This window comes from Siniperca chuatsi, linkage group LG18 (genome assembly GCF_020085105.1).
Source record: "Siniperca chuatsi isolate FFG_IHB_CAS linkage group LG18, ASM2008510v1, whole genome shotgun sequence".
Lineage (NCBI taxonomy): Eukaryota > Metazoa > Chordata > Actinopteri > Centrarchiformes > Sinipercidae > Siniperca > Siniperca chuatsi.
Window position 1 is genome coordinate 24,984,042 of NC_058059.1, and position 13,067 is coordinate 24,997,108.

A 13,067-nucleotide genomic window follows, 5' to 3' on the forward strand; every position below is an offset into this window, starting at 1 on the left:
TAATCATTTTATGTATTTTTTTTTTTGCCCACGCCCCTCTTCTTCTCCAGTCCCCATCTGTCATGTGTCAAGCCATGATGGTGTATGATAGTGTAAAGAAATCATAAACTGGTCTTTATATCTCATGGTGGTTGACCTCTTGTCCACACTGCAAACATAAACTAACCTGTAAATAAACTCTAATGGAATAGTAGTCTAATGGAATTAATTTAGGGAGAGGAGTAATTATGTTGAATTTCAATGTGGAGAAAGATATTTATTTTAGTTTAGATTTTTCTGAAATTTCCACACTTTTTTTGGGGGGGGTTAGTGTTTTGTCTTTAGTATTTTGGTAAAAATGCATGTTGATTTTTGATTTTATTTTATTTTGTTGCCTTTTGATTTTAGCAAATTGTGTCTTTTTTCTCTTTTTGAGTCTATTTCTATGATAACATCAGAAGCAGATCAAACCTGTTTTCTCCTGCTTTCACACAAATGTGGATGGAATCGACCCAGCTGGTTGAAGCAGTAAAGTTTTGATACACTGTACTGTTAACAGTCACAGATATGCTTTTTCTAACATTTTAACATTTATGATTACCAATACTTTGTACATCTTTATTGCAATAAATAAACCAAATGAAATCAGTTACATTTGAAGTCTCCTTTTGTGCTGTGTATTATTTATACTGTTACTTTTAAGCACTTTGAGTAGTCAGAGAGACTAGAAAGGCGCTATATAAGTACAGTCCATTTACCATTTACTGAATAGGTAAGAAAGAGAGTATAGGGCTGGGGGGAAAGAGTGGTTACAAGATGTGTAAAGCTAGGTAACTTGTTTTTGCATTCTAAAACAATTGCAAAAGGGGAAAACAGTCAACTATAATTAAGATCATTTAAAGAAAATAAATCTATCTGCTAAAATTTTTTTAACATCTGTTCACATTTTTTTATGCAAAGTGAAAACATTAAAGATAATGGGCTGAAAAAATAAATTGCATCTTTGACTGCTATCATCTTCCAGCTTAAAGATAACTTAACACCTGAAAAGCAGGGTATCACTGCCCTCACTGGTTGAAAGTTCAAAGTCAGTTTCAGCATTACTGCTGGATGTGGTTGACTGTGGTCAGATGTGTGCTCTGTTGCACCTGTAACCACACTCAACAGCGATGTCATGGTGTACTGACACACCATGGACTACACTTGATTTTCAGTTGCTGTGTAAAGCAACTGGTACTTTTGTACCATTATCTTTCAAATTATTTTCAGTGTTTGCTTCACTGTAAGTCTTAGCCATGGTGATTGCTGGTTGTTCATCCTTCCAATTAGGCTCCACCCTCTATGTTAAAGTGTAGATTTTCTGGCCCAGTAAGCAGTAAAGCCAAATCCCAGCTCTAAGGCATCCCTTCAGAAACATACTGGTGACATCAGGAATGCTATGTCCATGTTTTATATAGCCTCTGAATCAGAGTTTCCACTGACATGGGAAATTTTGAGCAAAAAAGATGTTCCTCTAAGGTCTAAATAGTCCTCAACTGCAACCTTTTTTCTCCACTGGTCATCTGTCTATATCCAACATTTTGGTGCAGAGCCAGATATTTCAGGAACCACTTGCCAGGTTGCCATAAAATTTGCTCTGGATATTTATGGTCCCCAGAGAGTGTGCAGCAGCTGTGCGGCCAAAATATGTCCATTACGACTGTTGACTCCAGCCAGTTATATATATAAATATATGACCACCACTTACAAAGAGGTGAGGTCCTCAAAGTTGTACTATACAATGGCAATGTCCTCATCAATCAGTTTATCTTCTATAGAACTACAACTGGCACTATAACAACAATAAGTACTGCACAAACAGACAAAATGATTGCAGAAAGAATTATACAAAGTCTTTTTCTTTTGTGTTCTGCCTCTTTCTTCTTCAGTAAAGAGTCAAATCCTGGTGTGTAGAGATCCTCGAGCCAAAAGTCCAGATCTTTAGGAGTGTTTTCTTCCTCCTGCAAAGAAGATGAAAATATGAATGAAACATCACCATGTACAAATAAGCCCTGTGATTTTTGTTGTCGTTAATACCTATACACACTGAAATGTTTTACAGTAGTTTGTAACCTACCTGTTTCTTTTATTTTTGTCATCTCATAGCCTAAACTGAAGTTTGGGAAAGCTGTTAGTCAAATCAATTGTGATCAACTGTAATCCAGAACTCATTTTACAATGAGTAAATTTACTGAACCCCCAATCATGTTCATATAATTTTCAATGTAATAAAATACCTTAAATAAAAATGACTTCAAAGGTTAACTGCAGTCCATAATGCCCTTGTTGCTTATATGATAACGACAAGGATATATCCAGAGCAAGGATTGGTCTAGGTTAAGTAAGTAAGTAAACTTTATTTGTATAGCGCTTTTCATAGACACAAGTCACGAAGTGCTTTACAAAAACATTAGCATACAAGAATGAAATAGATAAGATGACCCGAGCCACATGAAGAAAAGTGCAAATAAAAACACAGTACATAATAAAAATACACAATAAATACACATTATGTAATAAAATACACAATAGATATACAGTATGTAGTTAAAATACATAGAGCATTCCATAATTTAGATGATACGGCCTCAAAAGCTCGATCACCACGGGTCTTAAGGCAGGTGCATTGGACAGACAGCAAATTGTGACTATTAGACCTAAGAGAGCGAGCTGATGAGTAAGGGCATAGTAGTTCAGGCACATATGTAGGAGCGTGACCATGCAATGCTCTGTAAGTAATAGTGATAATTTTAAACTGAATCCTATATGCAACAGGGAGCGAGTGAGCAGATGGTAAATGGACTGTACTTATATAGCGACTTTCTAGTTTTTCTGACTACTCAGAAAGCGCTGCAGATCTTAGTATAAGGGTAATGTAAGACCGTCTGTTTGACCTAGTGAGTAATCTTGCAGCAGCATTCTGTATTGCCTGCAGGCGATCAAGGGCAGACATGCTAAGTGAGGAAAAAAGTATTTTACAATAGTCAATGAGATAAAGGCGTGTACAAGCATCTCTAATTCAGCAAGTGAAAAAAACAAGAACTGGTCAGCTGTTCAACATGGGTGTTGAATGATGAGGATTGATCAAATATTACCCCTAAATTACGCAGGTTGGAGTGGGCAGCAGAGGAAAGAGGCCCAATACTCTGCATAATCATGGGGGTAACTTTTTCTGGAGCATCAACCAGAACCTGTGTCTAATCAGAACAACACAATAAAATGGCTTTACCTGACCAACTTCAGTCAGTTGTAGTTCAAAAGTGGTAAAAGGTTCAGTGCTCACCTGTTGGCAAGCAAACAGATTTTTCCAGACCACAGCAAGACATCCACCATGTCACGGAGTCCCAATAAATGAACAACCCATAGGGCATAGTTCATTTAAATGGATAAATTCCATGTTCCATTGCCAGGTTCCAGTCAGGAATAAATACAGCCAAATTTTCTATTATAAACAAGTCATTTAGTATGTGAGCCTTGTTTGCCACAGAACAAGCATTAATCAAGCACATTTTGATTGGTGATGCCACTGTGTCGTCGTCATCAGCTCAAGAAGCTTTGGGGGTGCGAGCAATTTGGTGGATCACTCAGACACCACGGCAATCCTGACCATAACCAAGGCGTGGGCATGGGTAAGTGATTCTGACTGGGATGGGAGTGGAAGCAAGAACAGAGACTAGGGGGATAATAGTAGGAAACCCACCTGGCTACAAGGAGGAACTAGTGGTTTGTAGGGGAGGGAAAGGGTTGCTTGTGACCGGAAATGACCAGATGAAGACGTGGGATGTGGGATAATCAGTGCGAGGGAGAGGTCCAGAGTAGAAAATATTGTCTGCCAGTGTGCGAGAACCTAGGCCATTTGGATGGATATTCTCAGGTTGGAGAAAGACTTGACATTTCTAGAGGAGATTAAAGTTGTCAATAAACTTTATGTTTCACAGGTTCAGCAATGCAGAGGACTGGTTGGAGATGTTGTTGCAGCCAACATGCATGAACATCCTGGGTGAGTGGGTATTTTTCCAGGATGCATGATATTTTCCAGGATATCTATCACGTTAGGCCCTGGAAAGCAAAAAGTCGCTGCCGTCTTCTTCCTCACGTTCCTCACGATTGAGTCTCTGATGATGAGCAAGGTTGGAGAGGGAGTGGTTGGTGGAGAATATTTCACCTGTGGTGACAGAGTGGATGGAGAAGGACGGGCAGAGCGGGCCTGTCGCTGCGCTGGTATAAAGAGCATTATGGAGCGGCGAGCCCTGTTGTGAGAAGAGGGCTGAGGTATGGCTGGTGGAGGGATCGGAGGCGATAGTGAGCTATGGAACCCACGGGACGGCCGGGGTGATGGAGGAGGAGGAGGAGGCGGCGGCTGGGACTCCACAGCCAAAAGAGGGAAGTCATGAAGGTCCAGGATGTCTTATTTGTTCTCTGTTGAGGAGGTGCATGAGAGGAGCGTCTCCCTTTCCTGCCGCAAGCACTGACCAGAGACCAGGGCTCTTCATGGAATGGTGTGGCGTTGATCAGGGCTTTAGGTCTAGCCCCAAGCTGTGTCTAGGAGGACGGTGACCGGAGGAAGCGCTTCAGCAGCAGGACAGTGAGCAGTGACAGGCTCTGGAGGAGAGGCAGTTTCAGCAGCAGCATCAACTTCAGCAGCAGGAAGGGAAAGAGCAGCGGCATCAGGCACAGGTTGTCGGCCAGGCAAGCATAGCTGACACAGCCGGACGTAAAGGTGAGTTGAGCCATGATATGTAGATGGGGTGGCTGGGAAACAGAAATAAAAAAGGAGGCCAGTACAGGGCTAAAAGTGCATAAAAGTTTCAAAGTTAGCAACCAGCTCTAAATGGTAGCAGCCGCTAACAGGGAGGTTACAGGCACTTACGCAGGGGCTCCAACATGTAAACATGTGGCCAAAACTGGATAAAAAGTCAAATTTATGATAGAGCCTCTGACAGGTAGACACAGATGCCAACACATGCGCATAGATTTTCCGTAGGTTATGTGCAGGGCCTGAAATAACTTTTTGGATTATCAATCAGAATGGCTACTATATTTTAAAATTATTTGCCTCACAGTTTCCACCAGCAACAGTTTTCTTGAAAATCTGATTTACTACCACCTAAGTTGGCTCACATATGGCACATTTAATTCATATCCACATTTGGCTTTTGCAAGTTTTTTTTTTTAACTATTTAGAGTTTTTGTGTTTTGTGTTCTTATTCAGTTAGTTTTATTTACAACATGAAGGCTGAAAGTAGGCTGAAAGTATAATTTAATATATCTATATTAGTCTTATCATAGTGGAATCAACTCATAAAATACCCTTAATATGTTATTGTTTTAATTGTAGGAGGTGAACTCCCTCCAGGTTGCTTATATCCTCAAATCTCAGAAAAAAAAACAGAGGACATTACTGGTAGCTCCAACCCTGTCAGTAGTGAATGTAGACTAGAGCAATGGAAAGAAGTGAGTGAATAGTAAAAGACCTTAGTTAAGTTAAAAATGAACAGTGGGTGGCAGTGCTGCATCATTATGTTGGATACAAACCAGTTAATCACAACAAGCAATTAGCTGCAGAAGTGCTAACCACTCCACCTGTTAATTAGTAATACAATGACCCTAGTGATAATGGCCTGGCAATAGAAACTTGTTTCTACTGACAGCTCAACAAACAAACAACAGTTAAACAGATCAGGGAAGATGTCTGATTTCTAACAATCCTAAACTGTTTTAAGAATAAGGTCTCTTAACCCATCACTGATTAGATTAAAGTCTACTAACACTACAAGAAGTGAGAACGCATAAACAGAAAGAATTCATCAAACAGCTGAATAATGACTTCAGACTAAAGTAGTTGAGTGTTTGCTGTCATTTACCACTCATGTATCAGTTAGTGCCCAACCTTTTGTACACATCCTTCAAACTGTCACATAAGATGACCATGGTGATGGTGGCGCATGCAGATGTGGAGGTCAGTAGCTCATACAAACTTCGCTACATTTTTGTTTTATATTGTTATTTTTTCGCCTTTATTACTGAGGCACATATCTATGGAAGCATGTACTATGTATTATGACAGAAATACACTCATCGGGTGCCCCAATAAAGTCCTTTCCTGAGTCTCTTTCCTGTGGTGTACCTCAGGGCTCTGTCTTGGGCCCTTTATTATTTTCTTTGTATATGTTTCCCTTAGGTCATATCATCAGTACATTTAAAGGTATCTCTTATCACTGTTATGCTGATGATATCCAGCTGTATGTCTCTTTCAAGCCTGATGAGACGGACAAACTAACCATTTTGCATAATTGTCTGACTGTCATTAAGGACTGGATGGATTTTTTTTTGTGCAGCTCAATGCAGATAAGACTGAGGTCCTTATTGTTGCTTCAGATAGCTTAGCTTCCAAGGTTGCTTAGTGTATGGGTCCCTTTTTTCAGCTATACAGTCTAATCTCAGAAATGATGTAGATGTAGATGTAGATGTACTATGACAAACACATCAAATCATCATCGTACATGTTTTTTCCATTTAAGAAATATTGCAAAACTCAGGGCTGTTGTATCACAACCTGAGCTAGAGATCATTCACACTTCCATATAATCCCGGCTGGACTACTGTAATTCCCTTTTCACCCGCCTCAGCAAGTCGTCCCAGGACCATCTACAAATGGTCCAGAACACTGCTGCAAGGCTGTTGTCCAGCAGGTCGACTCACATCGCACCCATCCTATTGTCTTTACATTGCCTATTCACATCACACATCATGCCATCACATATTGAGCCCTGTATGGTCAAGCACCTGAGTACATCTCTGACCTGCTCCACACTTCTCACCAGTAGGTCACTTAGGTCTTCTGATCAGGGCTTACTGGTCGTACCTCGCGCTCGACTGAAAACAAAAGTTGATCGTGCCTTTGAAGTGGTGGCTCCGCCAATGTGGAACGCTCTTCCTATAGACTTACGTTCTGAGGTCTCTGTTGATGCCTTTAAAAAGCAGCTGAAGACTCTTCTATTCAAACGGGCCTTTGTCTTGCCTCATGCTGTCTAGTGTTTGTAATCTTGTGTGTTTTTAAGGTCTGTTGTTGCTTATGTTTTATTGTTGTTTCTTTCCCTGTTTTTATGGTCTTATTTTTTAATAATTTTACTCTTGTGAAGCACTTTGTAACCTTGCTCTGTGAAAGGTGCTATACTTAATAAACTTTACTTACTTACTTATTTACTATTGCACTCAACAGGTGGACCATGTTCTGCGCAGACAGAATGCAAGAATCCAGCAAGACAAGGGGAGGCGAACTCTGTCTTTACATCATTGATGCTTGGTGCTCATAGTCAAAGTTGATGGACAGTGTTTCCCAGATGTCGAATTTTTAATGTTAAGATGCCAACCATATTATCTGCCCAGAGAATTCACCAGTGTTTTTGTTGTTTTTTGTTTTGCTGCTGTACATTCCACCAGATGCAAATTCAAAAAATGCACTACAGGAACTGTATGAGGTCATCAGCAGTCACATGACAAAACAACTTGGTATGGTATTTTATTGTAGCTGGAGATTTTAATCAGACGGACCTCAGAACTGTTTTACCTAAATTCCATCAGCATGTCCACAGCTCCACCAAGGGAAACATTACCCTGGATTATGTTTATATGTTTACACAAACATTTCTGGCAGCTACAAAGCCCCCGCCCCCATTTTGATCTATCAGACCACATTTATCTACTTTTCCTGCCTTCTTATCCCCAGCTGATTAAACTATCAGCAAAAAACTGTTAAAGTATGACAGATGAAGCTATAGCAGCTCTACAGGACTGTTTTGAGTGCACAGACTGATAAATGTTCAGAGCCACCCAGGAGAACTACATCAATCTTGAGGAATATACATCATCAGTGACATCATACATCAGCAAATGTGTTGATGATGTGGTGATCACAAAGACAATCAAATTATTCCCCAGCCTAGATGAATGGTGAGGTGAGGGTCCTGTCCAGAACAAAAAAGGTGACAAGGAAGCTTACAGCACTGCAAGAGCAAGACTGAAAGCTGGCATCAAGGAGGCGAAACAGAGACATGAGGAGAGACTGGAGAGAGACTTCAACACCGACAACACCAAAAACATGTGGCAAGTGATCCAGACCATCACAGGCACCCCCATCATGTGTGAAGCCATGTTGCCAGATGAGCTTAACACATTTTATGCTCGCTTTGATCTCAATTTATTTATTTATATAGCGCCAATTCATAACAGAACTTATCTCATTGCACTTTTCCTATAGAGCAGGTCTAGACCGTACTCTTTATAATATTAATTACAGAGACCCAACAAATCCCACCATGAGCAAGCATTTGGTGACAGTGGCAAGAAAAAACTTCCTTTAAGAGGCAAAAACCTTGGACAAGTCTGCCAAGTCTACTCCGCCTCCAGAGGACTGGCCACTGTCAGGATCCACAGCGGATGTGAGAAGAATCCTGCTGAGAGTGAATGTGAGTAAAGCTGCTGGGCCTGATGACATTCGTGTACTAAGAACATGTGCCTGCCAGCTAGTTGATGTCATTACTGACAATTTCAACATATCACTGTCACAGGAAAGTGTTCCCACATGCTTCAAGACAGCCACCATCGTCCCTGTACTGAAAAAGTCTGCAGTGTCTAGTCTAAACGACTACTGCCCTGTGGCACTCTCCCCCATTCTGATGAAGTGCTTTGAGAAACTGGTTCTCCAGCACATCAAAGACAACATCCCAGCTAGCGTGGACCCTCAACCAGTTTACATTCAGAGCCAACAGATCCACAGAGGATGCCAACTCCACTGCCCTCCACTCAGTCCTCACATATCTTGAAAATAACAACACCTAAATCATAATGCTGTTTGTTGAATTCAGCTCAGCATTCAACACAAACAAGCCCATGAAACTGATTGGCAAACTTAGCACTCTGGGCCTGAGTACTACGCTCTGCAACTGGATATTGGACTTCCTCACAAACAGACCCCAGACAGTTCGGACTGGTGGTCACACCTCCTCCACTCTAGTGCTCAACACCGGAGCCCCCCCAGGGCTGTGTGCTCAGACCCCTCCTGTTCACGCTGTACACACACGATTGCAATCTCCGATATGGAGAGAACTCTGATTTGAAGTTTACAGATGACACTACTATTATCAGCCTTTCCTCATCCTCCACACTTTACCATAAATAAATTACATGGAATTTTCTGTTATGCTGGTTTTGCACATTACCATATCATTACCTTTGTTTACCATTATTTATATAGGTAATTGTATATATTGTTTTTATTTTTATTCTATTCTAATTTAAATATTTGCATATGTTCTGTGTGTGTAGCATAAAGGGGGGTACAGCTTTCATTTCATTGTACAGCCCTGTGTTGTAGAATGATAAATAAATGTACCTTGAACCTTGAAGAATAGGGAAAAGGAAAATGGGAAATAGATAAATGATTAAAGTGAGGGAAAGTGAGTAGGTAACACAACACAAGAGCCGGCAAAATATATATTACTCATGATGAGTCATGAATCATCATTCCTTTTTTCATTATCTTATGCTTTAAACTGTACTACAAAAGTACTACAACTACAGACACATTTTTATTTATAACATTTTATTCAAGCACTCACTTGTAAGACTAAATATTTTTTCCAAACTAATTCAGTCATTCATTCATATTCTACTATACAGTGTGAAGAAATTTTCCTTAGGGTCTCAATGCGAGTAACAGGTGAGGTACATGTCATACACATGTCACATTTAGGTGACTTGCAATCCTAGAAATGGACTGACCTCTGTGTCTCTCAGGCAATAGTTCATTCTGCTGTCTCCTCCATGGGGCATGACGACAGCTGGCTAGATAGGAACGGGCCGTTGCCTAGACCAGTGGTTCTCAAAGCGGTGTCCTAGAACTCCCAGGGGTCCTTGAAGAAGTTCCAGCAGGACCCCAGCAAAAAGGGGAATCATTTATTTTCACTATAATTCCATCCATAAGTAACAAAATGACAGAATGTATGACTATTTTGGTCATGGGTTTCATACATTTTCTGTAATAAATACATCTAAACATCTAACAACATCAACATCTAAAAGCAAAAATCCTGGGACAAAATCTTATCAAATGGGGGTCTGTGGTCTAATTTGGGTCAGTTTAGGGGTCCTTGACGTGATGAAGTTTGAGAACCACTGGCCTAGACAGCCAAGGATGAGAGATATGGTGCATTCCTTCATTCCTAGATGTTTATAGACAGACTGGCACCACTTACATTACAGAATGTTAATACATGTGACCTCCTAATTTCAACGTAAATTAGATAAGTATTAGAGTTCAACATCCAATAAGTTGGTTACACATATTAAGGCCAGAAAAGAACAACCTTGTAGGGGGTACATCGTGGACTCCATAGGGACAGCAAAGGGATAAATACTGTGGACCATGAAGGGATCCTCAGATTTGGTTTTGGCACTACACTGTGTATCTCACTTTGTACTGCTGTCATCATTTTCTCCTTGGCTGAGCTTCATTAAACAATGCTGTGTAAGACATCCTGAATTTCCTGAAACCTTCTTCATCACAAGTTGATCAGCTCACAAGAATTTCCTTCACACACAAACATTTTCTCTTCCTCTTTTTTCTTTTTCTCTTTTTCTTTACTGTGTAATGGCCTTTCTTCATCTTGCCTTGAGGTTTTAGGAGAGGTCTTTGTATAAACCTTTAGCTTCCTACCTCTCCTGCAGACCATTAGTTCAAACAGGGCTTGATTAACTTGTTTGAGGACCTGAGGCAAAAATTTGCTGTTGGGCCCATACTGACCCCCCACCCACAAACCTGTCCCTTCCAAGTACCCATTGGGCCCCTGGGGGTCAGTTTGTAATTCAGCCTTGAGTCCATGTAGCAGTGACTCCGTAGTAACTGGCTCTCTTACAATAATAACTGGTTTGCAGAGTGTGAAGGCAGAATAGCACCAACAAATCTGGAATATTTTTGTTCCTAATGTTATGAACTCAAATTAACAGTCTACACAGTGTATCCCATCATCTATTCAGCTGCCCATCTGTCTTTTTTGTCTTTGCACCAATCCATCCCCCAAACACCCATTCATCCTCAATTATCCACAGCCTCTCTTCTTCTCCACAAATTACCTTTAAATAATCTGCAAGGTTGCTGTGGATTGTTTGTGTGTCGTACTCCTTGACAGTCCATGAAGGCTTGGACTTCTTGTTGTCCACCGCTTCCATCGATCTTATGTCCATAAACAGAGGGTTCCTTTTAATGTTGGACTTCAGAGTGACTGGAGTGATGTGCTTCTCCAGGTATCTGTCCACAAACACCACAGGAGTGCCCTCTGGGGATGGAGACCTGTTTTCAGTATTTACTCTTTGCTCCCTCTGTGGAGAACAATGAGGCAGGAATTTGAATTCTCAACACATCCAGCTTTAGGCTTTCAACACTTTCTATAGACAGAGAGGAGACCCTGGAGACACATTTACACAGTAGCGTAAATCACAATTATTTTGAATTAAATACATAATGATGATTATATCTGCATTTTTTTGTGCGTTGTTTCTTTTATTTCGACAGTATTCCTGACAGTGTTGATGCCTTTACACTCATATTCTATGCAGCTCAGAATAACATGAGAAGACTTTGTGATGATACAGTAATTGTAAATAAAAAGTATACCCATTGTTGTCTGTTATTAGAAAAAAAAAGTCCACACACCATTAATTAGCTCCAATGATTATGAATGCAACATTATGGTCAGATAGACCTTATCAGTGTGCAATGCATTCTGGTTGTTGTAGGATTTTCCCCTTTAGAGCAATACGGAAGCCTACAGCATTTTTTTTCAGTTTTGGCCATAGGGCACCAATTTCCAAAATAAGTGAGTTAAGTGTATCACATATTCATAATATTTCGTTCATCATCAGACAAAGAAGCACAAATACACCCTATATTGCTGAATATTTTAGCCCTACTTATAATATTTGGAAATTATTTCTAGTCTCTACAGCTTCTTATTGTACTCTAGTTGTGTGATTATATTGTTTACATTTGACCTTGTTGAATATTGCTGTTGCAATTAGTGAATTTCCCAGCAGTTTTCACTGTTGGATCTCATATCATATTAAATACTTCTTTCATGGTTCGGATGATGTTGCTGTAATTAAGAATTCTGCCTAAAGCACATGAACACCCTCGTAACTGGACTGATAAACCCAGAGTTAGTAGTCAGTTGATAACCAGCTTCATGATACTGGTTATCCAGGATCACTGATGTTAGGCTTAGTGGAGCCAGGTAACACAAAAAACTACATTGAACTTGCATTGTGATACAGGCCCCTGGTGTGAAAATTATCTTAATAGTTAATATTGTACTTTAGTTGTGCAAGATCCCTAACAAATTTGCAATTACTCAAATTACCATGGTCTAAAGATAGATGGTGTGGTATATTGTACAGATTCTAAAGCCCATATGACAAACCTTTTTATTTTGGACTATATAAACTTTATTTCACTTTACTTCACTTCATTTTACTTGACAGCTCTGAGGTCAACTTTCCTTCTGTTGTTACTTTCCTTTCCACAAAATGTCTAGATTCTCAATCAAATATTAGTCCATACTCCTGTCCCCTGGTTTCTGATAAATACTGAATGCTGCACCGTCCTGTTCTCCTGTTTCAAGCCACTATCTCCACACAGCTCCATTGTGATGATAATCTCTGCTAGAAGATCATTTGTGTAGACTAAATGCACATCATAAATAATGTATTTGGGTATATCTGTAATGTGGAATAACATTTAAGGAACCAAATACAGCTATCCACGTCAAAGGGGAGAAACAAGACACAAAAGCACACACACAGATGAACATACAGTAAGAGAAAAGCGGCTGTGACATTGTCCATACCTGGGAGTAGACCCTGTTCTGCCAGTTTCTCTGACTGGACATGACTGCCCCGACCTGGAACATGCCGCGTGTGGCCGGCAGCATCCCAACGTCCAGCTGGAGGAACTTCTCTGGGTGGTTGTTGTTGGGCAGAACAGAGATATCCAT

At 40.3% G+C, this 13,067-nt stretch overlaps 2 protein-coding genes across 5 annotated transcripts in view; one reads left to right on the plus strand and one right to left on the minus strand.

Moving 5' to 3' along the window:
- The window catches only part of slc12a2 (solute carrier family 12 member 2), a 95,643-nt gene extending 95,016 nt beyond the window's left edge, over positions 1–627 (plus strand). For all 4 annotated transcript variants that reach the window (XM_044173383.1, XM_044173384.1, XM_044173385.1 and 1 more), the window contains one exon: positions 1–627. This exon is cut by the window's left edge and continues 5,295 nt beyond it. The gene's annotated coding sequence lies outside the window, so the exon portion shown is untranslated.
- LOC122865248 (major intrinsically disordered NOTCH2-binding receptor 1-like homolog) lies at positions 349–13,067 on the minus strand. Its single transcript, XM_044173388.1, has 3 exons — positions 12,921–13,067; positions 11,152–11,391; positions 349–1,979 (listed from the first exon to the last, which is right to left on the minus strand). The coding sequence occupies exons 1-3, from the start codon at positions 13,065–13,067 to the stop codon at positions 1,791–1,793; spliced, it is 576 nt and encodes a 191-aa protein (XP_044029323.1). The 3' UTR covers positions 349–1,790.